The sequence below is a fragment of the Pithys albifrons genome, chromosome 18 (genome assembly GCF_047495875.1).
Source record: "Pithys albifrons albifrons isolate INPA30051 chromosome 18, PitAlb_v1, whole genome shotgun sequence".
Classification (NCBI taxonomy): domain Eukaryota; kingdom Metazoa; phylum Chordata; class Aves; order Passeriformes; family Thamnophilidae; genus Pithys; species Pithys albifrons.
The window spans coordinates 5317104-5337190 of NC_092475.1; the positions used below are offsets into that span (position 1 = coordinate 5317104).

Sequence of the window (20087 nt, forward strand, 5' to 3'; positions counted from 1 at the left end):
AGTCACTTTATGGGGCTGCATAGGGAGAGAGGATGTCTGTGTTTCCTCAGCAAGAACCACGGGCTCAGCTCAGCCCTAAAGCAGCAAGGGAAGAGACCTTGGTTTGGTTTTTTACCAGCTTGTTCCTGGAACAGGTCAAGGGCCAGCCTGGTCCTCGTGGCAGCTTGGGACAATACTGAGACCTTCCCTACATCACACCTTGTTTGTCCTAATGACAGCTGCTCATGAACAATCTTGCAAAGTGATGTCTTGGCACCTTGCCCGGTTCCTGCTCTCTCTGATTAATTGGTGCTTGTGTTACTCCTCACTCCTCTGCTAACAGCATCCCTAACATTGTTAAGGGGGAATAAACAGCCACACAAGCTTTTCAACCTCTTCACCTTCCTTTTCTTTCATAATCACCCTTTCTCTCTCCCTTCACTTTTGTCTTCCCTTTCATTCACTGACGGTATTTGTTTAATTTTAACTTAGCACTGCCTCCACATCCCCACAAAAATAGACATGTATAATCACTGCTGAAAAAGGGTCTACAGTTATGGGAGTCATTGAGGAAATTAAAAGTTGTTCTTTGTGGAAAGTGTAGGGGAGAATGAAATACCAAAACTCAGAATGTTTTAGATGCTACAGGAAATATTTGGGTTAAGCAGCAAAACATCTAAACTGGAAACGCCATGAGGTGCCTGGTGGAGGTGTAATCTCAGTACCCTCCATGGTCAGGTTTCCACATCCATCTGGTGAAGAGCATGGCCTTCTCCTCAGCTCAGTGAAGTCCCAGGGGGGCCTGTTCACACTGCAGGCTGGGAGGAACAGGCTCCAGCCTGACCCAGAGCACAGAAATCTGAAGCAACCTGAACAGCAGCTCCTGAGGAGCAGAGACACCGTTTTGAGTCCAGCTCCCACTTAAATTCTTACAGCTTTTAAGCATGGACAAAGTATGGATAATTTCCATGGAAAACAAATGCTTGTAGTTGTCTTCAAAAAGACTGAGAACTTCAGTACTTTCTGTGAGCCCCAGTGGTCAGGTCACAGTGTCCCTGTGATGTTTTGTTTCCTGGTGACACTGGAAACCCTGTTCACTGCCAGCAGATGAGTGGGGATGCAAATCAGGGCTGAGATAATGGCTGTCATTTAAAAGGCTAAATATCCAACAGGTCTGACATTTCGATGTCAGGACTTGAGTCTAATTTGCAATAAGGCCCTTTTAACTGCTTTTACCATATGTAGGGGCCCTAAAATTGGAACCAACTAAAATCATATTCATTTTAACACCCTTTCTGCAGTGCCAGAATGTTGGAAAATGTAACAACATTGGCACTACATTAGAAAATCAGGCCCAGAGGAATTGCTTTTGAAGTGTTCAATGAAGTCTGGCACAGAGGATTGATTTCTGGGAGCCAGGTGTATCACTTATGTGTGTTCTGCTAATGAGACCACATTTCATAGCTCTAGTTTAGTCCTACCCCAGGGAGCAACCCCTTCAGACAGGAACCTCTGCAGAGCCTTTGACTTGAACTACATCCTGGCTGTTGTACTGCTGGCCAGTGGGAGTCTAGGGAAGGAAAACCTTTAAATCTTCCCTGGCTTTTATGGCATATCAATATGAGCATGTGATCCAGCAGATGTTTGCAGTTGGTTTGATTTGTGTTAGGTGTGTTTAGTGCAGTAGAAACACAACAAATACTCCCCTGAGAGATTCAGATAAACAGGTGAAGTACCAAGATCAGCAGTTTTTATCAGGAAACCAGACAGGGCAATCCCTGGTGTTCTGTTCACCCAGCATAACTCTCCTGGTTGACAGCAGTTTGGGGCTTAAAATGGCCAGGAGAAAAGCCTGAGACACTGTGCAGTGCAGGAGAAAACACACAGAGAATGGGAAGGTCTTCACTGAGCAGAAAGGACTGACCTGTTAAGCTCTTTGTGAGTTTGGAAATTGCCTTAGGTGGTGGAGCTGGGAGCAGTGGAGGGCTGGGAAGCTGTGCTGGGTTTCTCTCCATCTGTTTCTGGGGGGAATCTGTGGATTCAGGTACAAGTAAGGCTTGTGGACTGTCTTCAGCTTCTGGCAGGCTGGCATCTTCTGCTTCTTCTGTGGGTGCTGAAGGGTTCTTGGCTGGCAGGAATATGAGCAAAATTAATGGAACATGAAGTTAATAATGACAGGCCAGGGGACAATGCCAGGAACATTCAGAAAACCAGAACACATGGCACACAACTAGAAGCATTTTTTTTCCTTAGTGAAAGTAGTTATTGTGTGAAATAGCCAACCAGATACGGCAGGAGAAGAATCAAATGTGTGAGGATATTGAAGAAATGTTAGGTTTGATGTTCCTGAAAAAAACTGCTGAGCTTCCCTCACTTCCCTAAAGACTTTTCCTTCTCCTTCTTTTAAAATAATGAAGATAGCAAGGCAAAGCAACATTTGAGAACTGCAGTGAATTTTCTCAGAGCACACAGCTGTGGTGGCAGTTCCTGAGTGTGCACCTTCTGTGCTAGGAACACACAGCCAAAGGGCAAGGAGTATCAAACCAACAGTATTCCATAAAAGCTGACTCTCCAATAGTTTGATGCACATGTTTATTTTCACAATTTAATTTTTATCTTATTTAATACATGACTTCAACTTGCTTCCCAAGCTTTCTTTTGCTGTACCTGACTCCAAAACCATTGAGCCTTTCCTGAAGTTAAAGCTGATAAAAAAGGAGAACCTGCCATAGAAGAGATTTGCAATTGAATCTCAGTGGCAAGTGTGGAACAGGGAATTGATGAAGTACTTCAGAAAAAAATTCAGGCTGCAAAGCCTTAATTTGAGGTAGTGAAGCAGTGCTCATTTCAGGAGTGTCTCCATAAACATGGTAAAAGCACTTAGCTCTTAAAGTCAGTGCAGGCTGAATCACTGAGCAGTTCATCAAATTGACCAGACTGATGAGGGCACAGGGGAGCAGATCCAGAGAGGCACAAAGCTGAAGCAGGACATAGGTGGAATTTCAGCTATGAAGTCCAAAATTAGCAGCCTTGAATTCTGCTCAGATACCAACTGGCTCTGGCAGTGCTTAAGCTCCCCCAGTGCCTCCCTGCTGGATTTCACACTCTGTTACATGTCTTGAGCTCTGCCTTGGCATGTGCAGGGACCCACAGAGAGGCTCAAGGCTGACTCTGAGCCAGGCTCCCAGCCATGGCCAGGCTCTCCAAACTGCATCTCCAGCCACTGTGTGCTCTGTAGCATCCATGAGGACTGTTCTTCCTACCCTGGTAGGTGAAGCACTGGGAGAGATCAAAGTCTCTCCTCAGCACAGAATCACAGAGTACTGTGAGTTGAAAGGGGCCTTTAAAGGCTTTCTAGTCCAACCTCCCCCTGCAATGAGCAGGGGCATCTTCAAGGAGATCAAGCTGCTCAGAGCCCTGTCCAGTCTGACCTTGAATGTTTCCAGGGATGAAGCATCTCCCACCTCTCTGGACAACCTGTTCCAGCATTTCAACACCTTTGCTGGAAAAATTTCTTCCTTATGTTTAGTCCAAGTCTACCTTCTTTGAGTTTAAAAACCTTACCCCCTGTCCTATCACAACAGGTTATGTTACAAAGTTTGTGCCTATCTTTCTTATAAACCCTCTTTAAGTACTGAAAGGCTGCAATAAGATCTCCCTGGAGCCTTCTCTTCTTCATGCTGGATGACCCCAGCTCTCTGACTGTCTTCACAGGAGAGGTGTTCCATCCCTCTGATCCTTTTTGTGGCCCTCTGGACCTGCTCCAGCAGGTCCATGTCTTGCCTGTTCTCAGGACTCCAGAGCCAGATGCAGCACTCCGGGTGGGGTCTCACAAAAGCAGAGCATGAGGGAGGGCCAAACTACTTGGCAAATCCCACTCTTTTTGGCATTCTGGATTGTCTAAACGGAGCAGATTTCCCTGCAAACCATTGCAGGGCAGCTCCTCAAATCTCACTGCAGGGGGCACCCACAGCTGCAGCATCGCAAATCTCCTCTTGGCTGTTTTCTGCCTCATTGGGAACACACACCCTCGTGTTCAGAGTGCGTGGGGAGGCACCAAAGCACTTAGGCAATTGGAAACAATAGCACTGGCAAGATAATAGCATTTAATTTGTTGACAAACAGATTAATGAGTATGCCTAGAAGAGGAGGAATGAGTATTTATCATTCAAAAAAGACAGGAAAGTAGAACAAATATGCATCATTAACAGGAACTCTTGTGAAATCTGGCTGGATAGGAAAGCTGCTGTATGTAGCAACTGTGGGAATTATGGAAGGAAATAATTTTCTGTTACATGTACTTCTGGGGAAATGCCTGGTAGCAGACTGGCATCACTGTTCGTGCCCACTGCACAGGAGACAAAATGCAGAACAGAAGAGAAAAAAATGTCACTAATGTGCTACATTACAGAAAGATCAGGAGCCCCAGTGGATGTTGGGAGTGGGATGGGAAAATCAGTCAGACTGGAGTGCATTCCCCTGAGAGCAGCAGTGCTGGCTCTGGCAGTAACTTCCCTGAAATCAGTGAGGCTCCCTGGGACAAGAAGTGCTGTGTGGCACCCACAGTGGGACCTTTGCTGTAGAGAAGGTGGATCCAACACACACAGCCTCAGTCAGACTAAAATTTTTTGGTTCTGAACTCCATCCTGTCCAGAATGGTATCCTGGAACAAACTGACACTGGGAGCTGATGGCTAAAGAACATCCACTTTGCATTCCCTGCAAAGAATTCTTTGCTCCCAGGTTATTTTGTGCTTGTTTCTGGGAACAACAGCACGTTTGACTCAGTCTGAAGGCACACAAACCTATTAACAGATTTCATACTGCAGAGTGATTATCATCCTGCTGAAAATATTCCAAGTGCTCAGCACTAGACTCCTGCTGGAGTAGGGAATTATTCATGGAGTGCCACTTGTCAAAATGCCACCTCATTACCAGGTAGACATCCTCCCCCTGGGACTGTCCCCAAGCCTGCTGGGTAGGTGAGGTGGGAAAAACTGCCCTCTGTGCCTGGGCTGTGCTTTTTGTGCATTAACTGAACACGAAGTCTACAAATATTTCCTTGTCTGGGCTGGACCCCAGAGAAAGCAGGGCATGAGGGGGTGGGACAGAGAACAAAGGGCAGCCAGGGCAGATGGAGAAGGTGTAAAGATTGACTAGAGGCCCCGGAAGATTCATAATCACTCCATGGCACTCCTCACACACCAGGATAAAGCGTTATCTCTGCAGCTTTGCACTTCTTGGTTGTCAAGAAGTAAATGGAAACCCTCCAGCTGCTGGGCTGTGCCAGGCTGCTCTAGTCCCAAGGAACTGCTGTCATGGATAAGCTCTACCAGAGCAGAATTGCATGAAAGGAGCGTGGTTTGTGCTCCTGGTATTGAACTTCACTTGCATGTGCAGCATGTTGTGGCCAGGACTGTGTGTATGGACAGTGTTCTCCTGAGCCAGGACAGTTCCAGCCTTGGCACAGAAGTGTAAGAAATGTTTTTAAGAGAAGCTTGTTTCATCCTCAGAGCAGCCACTGCTAATACCAAAGGGGCACCATGCCTAGACAGGATCATCTCATAATCCAACTAATCCCATCATGCCAAGCTTTGTGTGGTCCCTTGGTTTGGTAGAAGTCTCAAAAGTCACTGTTTTTAAGTCCCCATTGCTGACCTAGAATGGGCTGAGCTGAACAAGGTGTTCTGACCCTTTAATGCACTGACATGTTTGACATCTCATAAAACCATTTGGCAGAAATATTTTTATAACATTTCATAGGGTTTTTTAAATTTGTATCCAGTACCTGCATCTTCTTTGAGCTCCTCCAAATGCAGCTCCTCACCAAAGGAGGTCCCATCTGTTGTGGCTGCTGTTGGGCTCTCTTGCTGCTCTTCTTCGGGGGCAAGTGCCTGGCACACAGGGGCAGGAGGGTCACCCTGGGCCGCTCTCGTGGCATCGTCACCAGCGCAGCCTTTGCCTTCAGTATCTAAAACAACAAATGATTTCATCTTCACTAAACCCTGAGCAGTGAAGGCTGAAACTCCCTCAAGAGGGGGCCTCAAAGCTGCTGTGCTCAGGGGACTGAGACTTCTTTTGGAGCAGCACCTGATCTCTGACAGTGTTAACCATCTGGATTGCAAATCCTGTGGACACCAGCCCATCTGGATACTAAAACCTACCCAGGTTTCTCAACGGGGCATCCTGCAGCCTCAGCAAATGGCCTTGTACTCTGGAAGCACCTGTCATGTGAGGGATGAGCACAACCAGAGCAGTCTGGGAGAAGGCAACTGCTTGCATGAGCAGAGCTCGTGGTGCAGCACATTCACAGGTCAGTCTGACATGTGAGCTGGGTCAGGCTCATGCCACGCTGCCATCCAGCTGTCCAAGCAGCAATGCCTGAGGAATATTCCCCACCAAGCTGTAGGTTTTGAGCACCGTTTTAGTTACTCAGCTTTGAAAAGCATGTCCTGTGTGACTGAGCTGATCAGAAATTCAACTCCCACTTCATGTAGACCTAGAAACTGCTCCCTTTGCCTACTCTGAGAGATTTCTGTGCCAGTGATCCCTGCAGCTGTCGCATCTTGATGACTGAAGCTTTTCTACTATCCTCCTATTCAGGCAAGAGTCCTCGGAATACAAACTATCCTTTTACTCTCTCAGAATCTAAAAGATGTACATCACTGTTGCAAACCACAGAGAGCAATTACTTTGCACCCTGGGCAGTGTTCCATGCTGATGGACATGCCTGCTGTCCACCCCTCACCTCCCAGCTCGTATTTCTCAGCCCTGCACTCTCCTTTCTGGAAGCTCCTGACAGGGCTATGTTTTCCTGCAATGTTATCATGACAAGTTTCTTGAACACTGATTTAAAATGGCAAGTATTTACTGCTACCCCTTTTTAATGCTATTTGGACAATCTGCAGAGTAATTTCTTGTGCTTTTGGGTAAGGCTATCTGACTTTGGCCCAGAGATACTGTAGAAGGGATGCAGTATTTTGGCACACTGAGCTCACTCAGTCTGCCTCATAATCACGTTTGGTGAAAAGTTACTGTTCTTAAAATAGCCCTTGCAGTAGCACAGTTGCTATGATACAGGGAAGGGGAGGGGGAAAAAGTTCATTGCCTACATTTCAGCTCATTGTGAAGGCAGCCTCTACATAATCACCGGTGTGTTAACAGCTGCCACCTCTGTTTGACAGCAGCCCTTACCCCGGTGCTGTAAGCACTGAGACTTGAGCCCTTTGTGCTCACAATGGGAAGCTCCCTAAATGTTTTCAGGGTAACTCTGCTCTGCACATCCCTCACATCCTCGGGAAGGGCAAGCTCTGACAGCTGTGCCACAGTGAAGCTGCACTCAGAGACTCAGTGTCTTCAGATCCCGGCGCATGGCAAGTGTCAGGGCTAATGAAGCAGTGACAGGCAAAGACAGCCCTGTTGGAGGATTTCTGGTGAGGAGCATCTGAGACTCACAACAATGATGTTCTTGGGCAGGGATGATCAGCTGAAAGTGGGTGTGCTGTAGCAGTAGCAGTGGGTCCCCAAACTGTAATTTAGGGATCAGCTGGGGACAGGAGAAAGCACAGACCTTAGTAAGGGAAACCCCAGTCTTGAGTACTCCAAAGTGATCAGAAGCAGGGCTGGGATTCTGCTGGGAATGAATGCCACTGTGTGCCAGCCCTGCACCATATAACCTCTCCCAGAGTGCCAGTAGTTGCCCAGAGTGAAGCTGCAATCCAGGAGTTTTTGGGGGGAAGGTTGGCATTGCCCTGTGAGAGGAGAGCTGGAGAGGACAGAAGGACAGACGGGGCCCAGGGAATGGCACAGCGTGTCTGGACAGCTGGTTTGGGGTTGTGTGAGGAGACAGGGTGACATAACCTGGCAGGATGACTCATCACCAACGCAAGGACGGGGCACTTTCCCCCTGGGCCCGACGCAGATCCTGTGCCAGCCTCGTGGTGTGCCCTGAGCCAGACAGGCCAGTGCAAAATGATGCTGACAGCCCCTGTGCCACAGTCCTGAGTGGCACACAGACAGCTATTGGAAATGGATGAGGCTTCTCAGGCTGCAGCATCAGCCCAGTTTGGCTATTTATGAAAGTGAGTGGGAATCAGGTCCCTGGAAGAGGAGTGGAGCCTGATGGAATAGAGGGATTTTAGGATTTACTGCAGTCTTTTAGCACAGAACTGCTGCTTTGACAATTGCAACTTACTGCCTAAGCAAGGACTTAGCCTGGAAACTGCTGCCACTTCAGCTCAGTCCAAGTAGGGCACTAATCATTTACTTAGAATTATTTGGGTCAATTTTTTATTCCAGTTAATAGGCTGCTTCTCCTAATAATATAATACAATAACCCTGGAGATTCACAACACTCTGTAAAGGAAAATAACTTGCAGGCAGCTGCAGTGTCCTTCAGCTGCCTGTCAGCCATTGTCCCCTTTCTGGGCTCAGGGAGTTACTGGCAATTTGTTTGATGTTTCTGGGAGCTCGAGGCAACTTTCCTGCAGACAGGTAAGCAGCCTGCTTGCAGCTGTCTGCTTAAAAGCACAGCTTGTCATCACTCCTCACTGGACTATCTGTGTTTATTTAAACTATTTTAATTCTGTTAAAGTCATCTTGCCACTTGGCATCACGTTTTCCTCCCAACCAGTTCATGATGTGTGCAAGACGTTCACTGATTTATCAATACTACCTTTTAATGTGTTTTATTTTACTGTTCTTTTGCAAAGCTCTAGAAAGGAAAGTATTCAAATGTATGGATTATGGGGAACTTTCTACTCCTAGCAGGACTAGGTTATATTTTTCTGTCCAATAGTACTAATATGCTAATAGGGTAACTAATTACCTAGGATTATGAGAGACACAATGAGTTCAGTGGACAAGAACTAAAAATGAAAATTGCTTTACTGCAATGAAAAAGAAAAAGTCTTGTTTAAAATGCTCTTTTTCTGACTCTTCATTTGCTCGGTTCCACTCCAGCATGGCATCACTGAGTATTGTCCCACAGGCTATTTATGGACATGACATTTGTTTTACACAAAGGAACTCAATTATTGCTTTCAAAGAACAGAACTTCCACCTCAGATTGGTCAAACTCAAAAGGCCAGTCTCTCCTCATGGCAGCACTTTCCACTGTAAAGTGCTTAAACTAAAGATGGATTTATGGTTTTTATCCCAGTTTAGGTGGAAATGGGATGTTGTTGTTACATTGGGAGCTGACTGGATCTCACAGGTAGTCACCCAGATCTCTGTCTCCCTTCAGCATCTGTCAGAGCTTTGGAGCAGAGGTGTGTAACAACCATGGTCCTTTGTGCACTTTCTGACACTTCATCATCTTTCCTTCAATGACTTCTCCTGGTTTGTACTCAGGGAAGCTTTGAATTGACACTTCCTAAAGCTTCCCTTTTCCACGTGAATGAAAAGCCAGCACAATTGTAACATGCTTTGTCACAGAGTTGGTTTACTGGGAAGCCAGCTGAAAACATCAAATTAGTATCATTTGATGGGATTTGGATCATGGGTTGTACATGCTGGCTGACTGCAGCTGTATGTTGAAGTTTGTACTTAGCCAGCTTTAGCTGGCTTTCTTGGCAGTGGGATTTAACTGGGTTTAGAGCAATTACATAAATATGTGTACCAGCTCCGACTGCACCATGAATAAATCAAGTGAAGACGGAGTTATATCCAAGATGGTAAAGCATCAGAAATTAAACTACAGGGACTGATTGCATCAGGGAGGAGTTTGAAGAAAAATAAATCTTGAGACATACAGAGTTTTCCTCTCTGTTTGGACTGAAGGTTTTCCTTTTCATTCATTTGCTTGTTAGGTTTCTGCTTTTGCAATTCTGTGTTTCCTTACCTTGTTCCATCATCTCCAGAAGGCCTTTCTTAATGAGTTCATCCCGGCCTTGCCGTGCTGTCATCTTCTTCTCCAGCACTGCACAAAGGAGTGGCACAACACAGCACCAGTTAAGAACAGAGGATTCATATCATGGAGTGAGAAAGGTGCAATAGGGACATTCCCTCTGGCCTCAGCTCCTGTGTGCTTGGAAAGAACTGCAAGGATTTTGTTTCGGGGAGCATGACCTGGTCAGCCTGTTTGTGCCTTTTCCTTTGTTAAAACAGCTGTACAACCACCCACATGTAGAGCTGAGGTTTATGATGTGCCCTGTTTTGGACCCCCCTGAGTGCAGAGTAAGGGGGTATCAGAACCTCCACACTGTTTAATGTGGCACCTTGAGCTGCCTCAGGAAATGGTGTCCTTTGCTGTGACGCTCCCACAGGATATGGGAGCAGGCAGAGAGGACTGCACCATCCTGTCTCAGGAAAAGGCAAGTGAGTTTGTCCCCTGGCTGATCTCCTGGGACATCCCAGCAGGCACAGCCTGTGCTGTGTGCTGGGCTACTTCCCCCCTGAGACAGCTGCTGGAGGGGAGGGTTTTCACATGCTGTGGCTCCCTCCTGTCACTTTACATAATGTTACTGTGACCTATATAGTCTTCACCCCAAATAAAAGGGGTGAGGATACTTGGGGCCATAAATGTGGAGCCTGTTTGGAGAAGGGACAGCCCATGGAAAACAGGCTGTGGCAAGGCTTGTGCTACACCCTCCTATTCTGACCCTTTCTTCTAAATGTACTGGATTGTATTATACAGGAAGTCAGCATACATGGGCTCTCTCTGGTCCTAAATGTTATTAATGTGTCTAATGATGAAATCTCTGAATTGGGTTTAGATCAGGTCACTTTTAACACATCCTGTGTAAGCAAATTTCCCCCCAGCCAAGCCTGGCTCTGTGCAGATCCCTCTCGTTCCCACCTACCTGCAGATGTCTGCTTTAGCTTCTCGTTTTTCTTTTTCCTCCACTTCCATGGTTTGAAGATCCTGCCCAGTGTGGCCAGTTTGCTGTTCCTCCTCACTGGGGGAGTTCGAATCCCTGAGACCAAGTAGTCGGAGCGCATGGCGGGGGATTGCTCCATCTCATCTGCAGGGGACACAGCAGGGCAGTTGGTTACAAAGAGCTCCCACAGTGCCTTCCACAGCAGAGCCAGTGGCCAGGCTGAAGGACACCAGGTGTGCAACCTCTCTGTGCCACCCCAGAGCTCCCACAGCTGCTCTCTTCACTCCACCCTTGCACAGAGCCTGTCTGGAAGCCAAATATTTCAGTATCTCCATCACTGCCATTGCTCACAGATTCATCAGAGCCCAGAGAGAGGGAAAGGTGCTGAATTTGTACTCCTTTTTTCCATCACTTTTCTCCCCTTGTCCATGCCTGGTACTCACCAAGGCGATGGTGTCACTCTCCCCTCCAACAGCTGCACCACAGCCTTTGGAAACTTGGAGAGCTGAGAGGTGCCCGTGGGTTTAACGTGAGCAAAAAGGATTTAACACATCTGTAAATCAGGCCCACGTGGCCTCCAGTGAATCCCACACATGTAATGCTCATTTAGGAAACTCCAGACCTTCGTGAAATGCTGGGAGGAAGTGTGAGAGAGCTCAGGTCCCTTTGGAATTCCCAGCTTCCAGTTCTGTTCTCAGGCCACAGGATATTGCTGCCTTTTAAAGGAACTCTTCACATAAGCTGACACAGAACACCCTGACTTCTGCGAGCTAAGGCAAACCTTTTATATAAGAGCAGTTTATTTGATATGTGCTACCTAAGTAAAATCCTAGAACTATCATGAAAATTTATTCCTTGAGGAAGCTAAGGGGAGAATTCTTTCCCTTTTGTCCAGCCAAGCCACAGGAATTCAGAGATAATGCTTCAGCTGGAAAATCAATTTAGGTATTTCTAATATTTTGTCTTGCAAAGACAAAACAATACACACTGAGTGCTCAGAGCTGAGTGCTGACCAGTACCATGGAGGAAACCAGCACAGTCCCATAAATGGGCTTATTGATGCCTTTGCTGAGCACCAACACAGTAATTGTTGAAAGAAAAGCTGCCATCAGACATGTTACACAAATAAAACCTAGCAATTTGTTGGGGTTTTTTTCAACAATCAGTTATGATTTAAACAAGCGATGCAAAGCTGTGAACTTACGCACATTTCCAAGTAAATTTTCTCTGTAACATCGAAATTATCATAAATTGCTTTATGACTGCAAGATAAAAACTCTGCAGCATCTTCCAGGCTTTGGTTTTGAGTTAACAGGGTGAAAATGTCTAAATCACAGCACGGAGGTGGGGATTTCCAAGTAAACAGGAAACAATTTTTGGGAGATTATTAAACACAGCAGGGGAATGAACACATTCCTCCTCTTCCATTTAATTTTGAAAATACTGGTAATAGAGATGAATCATTGAGTGGAGACAAACTGAAATCTTGGCCATATGATGAGCTATGAGAGCAGAGAAAAGCTCTAACAATTCCCTCACACTCATTGCGTGTGCCCATCAAATTCCCTTCCTTTGTACTGAATTTAGAGCATCTTTTGTCTTATCCCACAGAGTTTATCTTGGGGTCTAATTTACAAGAGATTTAAAACGTACATACAAATGGTTTTTTGCCTTTGAAAGTATGGTGTCTACCCATGGTGATATTTATAATTTACAGTTTGGAGGTCAGCATTAAGAGCAGAAAATAGCACAGAAGAAAGGCAATAGCCTACAGACCACAGCTGGAGTGCCAAGATATCCTTCCCCTTCCCAAACAGCATATTCAAAAATGAGGAGTATCACAGAAATAAGCTTTGAAGAAGTAGAGCTACTCTTGATTACAGCAATGGCAATGAGAAAATGGCAGAGTAGATCTATTAATTTGCTATTATGATCACTTCAAAGCTGTAATGGAAGCCTCAGAAAATAGCATTTGGCCATTTCTTGTGACATCTCTTGAGTGGGAATAGAAATGTTCACAGAATTAGCTCATCTCAGAAGAGCTGTAGATCAGCCTGTAAATCAGAGCCTTGTCCCTGGAAGCTACAGAGGAGTAGGACAGTGGCAGCTCAGCTGTCCCTGGTCCCTGCCTGTGAGACTGCACTGTCTCTCCTCCACTCCAGGAGCTTCTCAAGCATGGAAGTCAAGATTAAAAAGCTGATTTAAAGGAGTACCTTGGCAAGTTACTGCACTCAGTTCAGGATGTCTGCAAAGTGGACCAGGCATCATCCACACCCTTTGTTTAACACTGGTAGCATGAGATAATTGAAGGTTTTGCCAGATAGCAGGGGATGTACAATGACAAGTCCTTGAAACCCAATCCAGTGTGTCTCTTGCAATGCTTATTATCCCAGATATTCCCACAAAAATTAGAGAATAGGGAGATATTGCAAAGACACCAAGTATTCCCTATGTGTCCTGTAATCCTTCTGTGGTTTTCCAGCCCTGTCAACTGGGTTTTTTCCATCCTCTTCTGCCCTGTTGGTTGTGGAAATGTAAAGATTTTGTGCCTTGGACTTTGATTACAGATGAAGCACAGATAGAAATCAAATGTCAAGGAAGGAATAGTAGCTAAAACAAATGTTCCAGTGGAGGTTTTTGTGGGCTTTTTAACTTTATTAATGCTTCTCTTATGGTACAAACAGTTCTTAAGCAAATGGATTTATCACCTGGTACATTCTCACCATATGCAGTCCCCATTCTGTGCATTTGGAGAGATGGACACAAATAAAAATAGACAGAGACACAGCAAGACAGATGTCCTGAAGTCATAAATAACAAGGCAATGGTCTCACTGGCAATAAGAATCAGCAGAAAGCCCTTGGAGTGCCTCATTCCCAGTCAGTTCATTTTTCCCTGGTCGTGGGTTGGCTGCTTGGGAGATAAGAAGTTGCCAGCACAAAAAGCAGTTCCCATATAGAGCAGTGAGCACCCAAGCCAGTCCCTGCAGCCAACAAGCTGCCAAGGCTTGCCAAGCCTCCAACCACTCTGTGAAATATTCAGCACATTTTTTTAATCTGCAGTCAATATTTTAATTATGCTAACTGTTCTGTGGAATAATGTGGTTATTCCTCCCAGAGCCTGAGAGCTTGGGGCCAGGCCATGCAATTACAGAGGATGTCTGCAAAATATAAACAGCCAAGAGACAAATCCTGACTCTCCAAACCAGCAGAGGAAAGGAGCACCAGCTTAGCTCGTGTGTGATGGGGAAGGATGGAGGACAGTTCTCATCAAACTTAACCCTCAGCACAGGCACTTGACCCTCCCCAGCACAGCACCAGTTGATCCCACACTGTCCCACAGTCACCAGCCCTGCAGGGCCAAAAGATTTTGTTTATTGGCTGTTTATGTCAAAATTACTTTAAATTCTCTGCTGTACCCCACTGAGGGCAAAGGTTTCTATGCTGGACCCCCAGCTCCAAAACAACCCCCTCATTTATTACACACTTGTCCTCTGCTCTGTGTGTGTGTCAAAGGGGTGGAGGGGAGGGTGGCTGTGCTGCTCTGATGATGCTGGACAAGTGCTTTTTACAGTTGGGGCAATTCCTAGAGCTCAGAACAGTGGTCAGTTGGGAATGGTTTCATGTCTGAGACATCCCAAACCAGACGAGGGGAAAGGCTCCAAACTGATGGGTGCTGCTCTGCAGGGCAGCTCTGGGCTGCACACAGGCAAGAGAGGAGAAGCAAACAAACCATAATATTCATTACACTTGGCCACAGGGTCTGACCCCTAAAAGTCTGAGCATCTGCAGCTTCTGTTCCCAGCAGCAGCAGTTGTGGCGATCGGTGTTTCTGCAAAACACCCCCTTGCTTTCTTCCTTAGAATGCTGTGGTGACATAAATAGACCACTCTTCCTGTTAGTCCCTTCCCTGGAGGAATTGTGTCGGGATTGTGAGGGTTTTCTGCACACACAAGCTCTCCCATTTGCACATGTCAAATCCTGCCTCTATTCCAGAAGTGGGGCAGGTTTGCTGGGAGTTCTGGGAACTGTGTCCTGCATGTGTGATGGCAAAGGGCCCTGTGCCTGCACACAGCCCTCATTTGTACAGCAGCTGCTGCTGAGATGCCCGTGTCTGAGTGATAACAGTGCTGTGAAATTCAGCATTGGGTTCAGTGAGTTGGTTCCATCTTCTTGGGGTTTTCATGATGAGCCAGATTTCTGGGTTGCTGATGACAGCAACTGCAGGCTGATGGATGGCAGTTGGGAACATCAGGATTGCAGAGCTGAGTTACACTGACCTTGCCACAGAGAGAGGCTGTAAGAGGCACGGGATGTCCTCTTGTGAATACACAAATTGCACCAAGAAGTTTGTGGGAAGATGAAGGATGCTGAATTTTAATGTGCTGAGACTTTTGGTTAACTTAAATTCATGGTAATTGAACTTGTGCCTTGCAAAATCCTGTGTGCACACTGGGAGGAGAAGGACCACTGAAAAATCTGCAACCTGCAGGCAGTTTAAAAATAACACAGCAGACAAGAGCTGCAGGCAAATTTGTAAGGCAGGCGTGCTCTGTTTGCTGATGAATTGGTTCATGATGCAGCTCTGCATGTTTTCCCCTCTACTGTCATTGCATCTGTCTTTGCAACTCAGACACCAAGTGAGAGAAGGTTCCCTTTGGTCCATTGCAAAGGGCAGACACAGGAGGTGCAACCAAAATTACCTTTTGGGCTTTGGGGATAGAGCTGCCTCTACCAATAAGTTTCAGTGCTGCCTAGAACTGCTCTCTGCCTCTAAAAAGGAAGGGAGGGAGGATGTCACTGGGAATGTCACCAAGACAGACCCTTGAAAGGGCTGCTCCTTACACAGAGTACTTGTTACCTGGGAGAGAAACCTGTAGGGCAAAGAAGGCAGAAAGGTGGTCTTGGTTTCAGAGTAGGGACTGTCCTGAGCATTGGGAAAGAGAATTGCCAGAAGGAACAACCCCCCTTTTCCTTAGTTTAGCATCCTAAAAGTATTAATCTCAGTGACTGAATATGCAGGACAGGGCTGTGGGAGCCTTTGAACACTTCTGTTATGTTCCAGTAAAGCAGAAGTCAAACTGAGGAGCTTTTTTATTGCACTAGTGAGATGTTTCCTGGGATGGAGCTCTTCCTTGTTCTAAAAATGTTTTCTGTCACCTGCATTTCTGCAGACACAATCTCTTTCTTGACTCTCTTTGAAAGAAAACTGCACTGGAATGTTCCAGTTTGAAGTTTCCAGTTCAGTTTTTTGAATATATCGTATTTTCATTTTCCCAATTCTGAATGACTGTTAAAAATTAGAAATTAAAATTAGAAAGGAGAAAAAAAGCTTTTTTATGAACCTGAAGATTATTTAATATTTGAAAGGACTTTGTATTTGAAGCTGTGAATGTTTCAATATTATTTTAGGTTGGTTTGGAAAACATTTACACAGAATCCTTTGTAAAACAGAACATATAGTTTGTAACAGTTTAATTATTGGGAAAAGGAAAGGTACCTGTAGCACATTATTGAATGAATAAGCTGATTTTGGATGTGCAGCTGCCTATGTGCCATAGATTGTTCTGACTCATTGCATTTGTTACGTCAGAAAAATATTGAAACAAAGCAGGGAAAATTACAGGACTGATGTGCAAATTCAGGCATTTATCTATCCAAACTTTTAGAGTTTATATGGTCAGTGGTGCAGGTGAAAAATGGCTTGAATTCTTATCTCCTATTGTAATCCTTTCTGTTCTTGACTTCCCACCTTGGATTTCATTCCACCCAAGAGTTTAAGCTCCTAAGGAAGCAGATGGACAGAGGGCCAGGCTCATCCACGTGGTAACTACATCAGCTCTAGTTACCTTGGGGGCAAAATCTGGCACAGGAAATTTGTGCAGACTTCAGACTTGTGGAGAACATGAAGGCAGGGGGAAAATGCAAAGATAAATGGCAGAAAGGGAAATACAGGAACGGTTCTGGGTTCAGCTTTCACTGAGTAAAGGCTGTTCTTGGGCTCAATCACTTTTCCTTTAGCTGGATGGGATGAATCCTGATTAGGTTTTCATACTTCCCTGCATGAAAATGGAAGTTTATTGTGTGGTCTCCAGAGTCTGAGCTTCCATTTTCACTTCATACTCAAACATTTGCCATGTCCTTGTTCTATAATTTCCACTGCTCTTTAGTGTGTTAAATTATGATTTAACATTTTTCTTTAATTGAAGCAAAAAATCCCCCGAAACAATTTGTGGGTGGTAGGAGGGGGCTTTGCTTCCAGGGAAGTTTATTTTCATTCTGTCATGCTGAGCCTCCCTTCAAAGTATTTGGATTTTAAAACCAGCTTTAACTGAAAGGAACGAGCAACCAGATTATGCTTATCAAAGGAAAGAGAGCAGGGAAGTGGCAACTCCGGCTAAATCTCGTAGATAAAAATACGCTTTGTATGCTTGAGATCTGTGATGTCTTCCAGAAAATGTTCCTTTTGGAAGCTGACATATCACCTACCAGCGTTCCCACCATGTGAGCCAAGGTGCAAAGCCATTGATCGGGCCCCTTTCGTGCTGTCGGCTCATTGTGGCAGCCCCAGCACCGCTCGCTGTGATCTACAATGCACGGTGGGACATTAGCAGTTCATTAACAAAGGAAGTTTGTCGGTGTTTGCATAAAGGAACCCACAACATGCTTTGCCTCGGTAAGAAAGAGCCAAGTAACAATGAGAAAATGAGGCTAATTAAGGATTGCTGTGTAATTCACTTACCTGAGCCTGCACAATATCTGCCTTTGAGAGGGCACACTTGGCTCTTGCGTGCCCGTCGCCCTGGCAGGGCTGGCTCAGGCAGCAGAGCAGCAGCTCCTGAGATGCACAAAAAATCCATTCAAATCAAATAAAAATCCATTGAAATGGGCACTGCCCTTGCAGAGGGCCGGGAGCCAGACTGTGCCAAGTCTATCCCTCCCGCAGCTGCACGGGGGGTTCTACCACATCCATGGAACACATTCCCAGTGCCCGGCAGTCTCCCAAAGCCTCGGGGAGAGATGCTGCTCTGCAGGACACGGGCAGGCAGAGCCAGGGAGCTCAGGAAGGCTGGAATGGGGCTCACCATGCCCTCGAAGTACTAAAGCTGTGCCTGCACTGCAGGAGCAGCGTCTCATCACCTGCATTGTTTAATTAGCTGGAGCCTTGCTGCAAACCTGTTGGAAGGCTGTTCCAGCTTCCTCAGGCAGTCTGCAGGCTGAACACACCCTGGGCTGTCTCCAAGAGGCACCTTCAAACCCAGGCACTGCAGCTCATCCCTGGCAGCAGCTGCCATGGACCACCTGGGCAAGCCATGGATGTAAGGGCACCATGTCTGCCAACAGGGACCCAGCATCGCCTTGTTCTGGGACTCATGGCCCGGGTCTGACCTGCTTTGAGTTTCTTCAGTTTATGCCAGTCTGTGTCTCCCAGACATGCCATCAGCTCTCTCTTTATATCCATCCCAAACTTGTCTATCCGAGAACTAATCAAATCCTCATGTCCTATGCACTTTTATGCCTTTGTAATTTAATGCATAATTTCCTTCTTCCCTCAAACACACCACAGCTCTGTTGGTGCTCTGTCACTGTTCAGTGCCACTGCTGCAGATGGAAAACACTCCTCCTGCTCGGTGAAATGCAAGAGCACCTGCCTTTTGTTTTCTCTTCTCCTTTATCATTCCTGCTGCTTTGCACTTTCACTTTCCTGGCACCCATTGGCAATAAATACACATCACTCAACAGTCTCTGCTGCATATTCCAGAATAGGACAGAGATTTGGAAGAAGAAATACTCAGACAGCAAAAGTATGACACAAACCAGAACAGCTACAAGGAAAGGTAGATAGAAAACAGGCTCAGTGACAAAGTTCAACTTTTGTCTGAGGTTATGCATCCGATTTGGCTCCTTGTAAAATTGTTTTACAGCTGCCAATGATTTATACACTTGGTTGGTACAGAAATTGTAATGAGCCCCTTCTTGGGAGTTCATCTCACCAGAACGAACTGTTAAATATTGTCCAGGGATGATTTGCTCTGCTGCACATAACATTCTGTAAATATGAGACACATGTAGGAAATGCTTTGAGGGGAGCATTGGTTTTTAACATTCATTTACCCCATTGTCTAATGGTATTTTTCAGAAGCAATAATACCAAATATTCAACAGTTCTCAAAAGGCAGCAAGACCACAAACTCTTTGAAAAGGCACATATGTGCACACACACAGAGCAGAGAGGCAGAGCCACCACATCCCCAAGGGCAATGGCACTTCTCACCTGTTAAATCCTGCATTAAAGTGAACATGAACCTCAGCATGGAATTCTCCCAAGGCTTGGGTAAGGGCTTTAAAACACTGATCTAACAAACTGCAACGTGCCTTCTAAAATTAAACTCTTCACTGGTCGAGGGCCAAGGGAAATGATTGCTTATCAAATTTAGTGCAGTGATTATCACTGGCTGAACCAAGACACAATCCACTCCTAATGGGAATGGCAGGATCTTCAGGGGAAGCATAAACATGGAGATTACTCAAAATGTATGAAGCTGCCTCCTCTTCTGCTCTTGGAATGACTCCATTCCAGGTTGTTTCCTTCTTCTGTTACAGGACTAATAAAAACAAACTACTGAGTTGTAATCCTTGCCCAGTGTAAGAAACAGAAAATTAGTGAGAACAAACAACAAAGTGAGGATTTGGCTGGAGAGCAGCAAGGCCTGTCCATGAACACTCTCTGTCCCGAGCAGCCAAGCAGGGAGACACCCATGGGAGTACCTGCAATTCCCTTTGCTAATGTGACTAATTGGTGTGTCTGCATTGGGAAGAAAGGCAGGGTTGGAAGTGGGTCTGTGAGCAGCTGGTGCTGAGGACTCAACACTTTCTGGTGCCTTTGTTAAGGAGTGTGATCTTGTGACTCCAACTCGACAGAGAACGAGCTCTTTCCTTACAAATTGCAAAGCAAACAAGGTCCTTCACTGTAGCAAAAATACCACCCAAAGTAACAACCATCCTTCCAAAAACAGACTAAGAATTTCTGTGTTTTCCTTCCAGAGCAAAGATAAAGATCAGTGTTTCTCTTACTAAACTACAACATTCAAAAGCCCCTAATCCCACATGCAAATTCCCATGAGTTGTTGGTACCCAAAGTCATTAACTTGCATCAAGACTGTGGCTCTTAAATTTTTGGTGAAGTTGTGTTTTAGCCCATATTAAAGCTTATTTGAGATGTTCTTATACTCCACTTGTGTGTTCTATAGCCCCATGTCCAGGGAGGCAGATGCTTTCCTAGAGCCTTT

General features: G+C 45.7%; 1 protein-coding gene across 3 annotated transcripts in view; it reads right to left on the bottom strand.

Annotated features, from left to right (window-relative positions):
* The window catches only part of PHACTR3 (phosphatase and actin regulator 3), a 100134-nt gene that overhangs the window by 37687 nt on the left and 42360 nt on the right, over positions 1-20087 (bottom strand). For all 3 annotated transcript variants that reach the window (XM_071572664.1, XM_071572663.1, XM_071572665.1), the window contains exons 2-5: positions 10781-10942; positions 9820-9897; positions 5767-5949; positions 1904-2107 (exon numbers count right to left, since the gene is read on the bottom strand). In XM_071572664.1, the coding sequence (XP_071428765.1) occupies positions 1904-2107; positions 5767-5949; positions 9820-9897; positions 10781-10942 (627 nt within the window). The remainder of the gene's footprint in view (positions 1-1903; positions 2108-5766; positions 5950-9819; positions 9898-10780; positions 10943-20087) is intronic.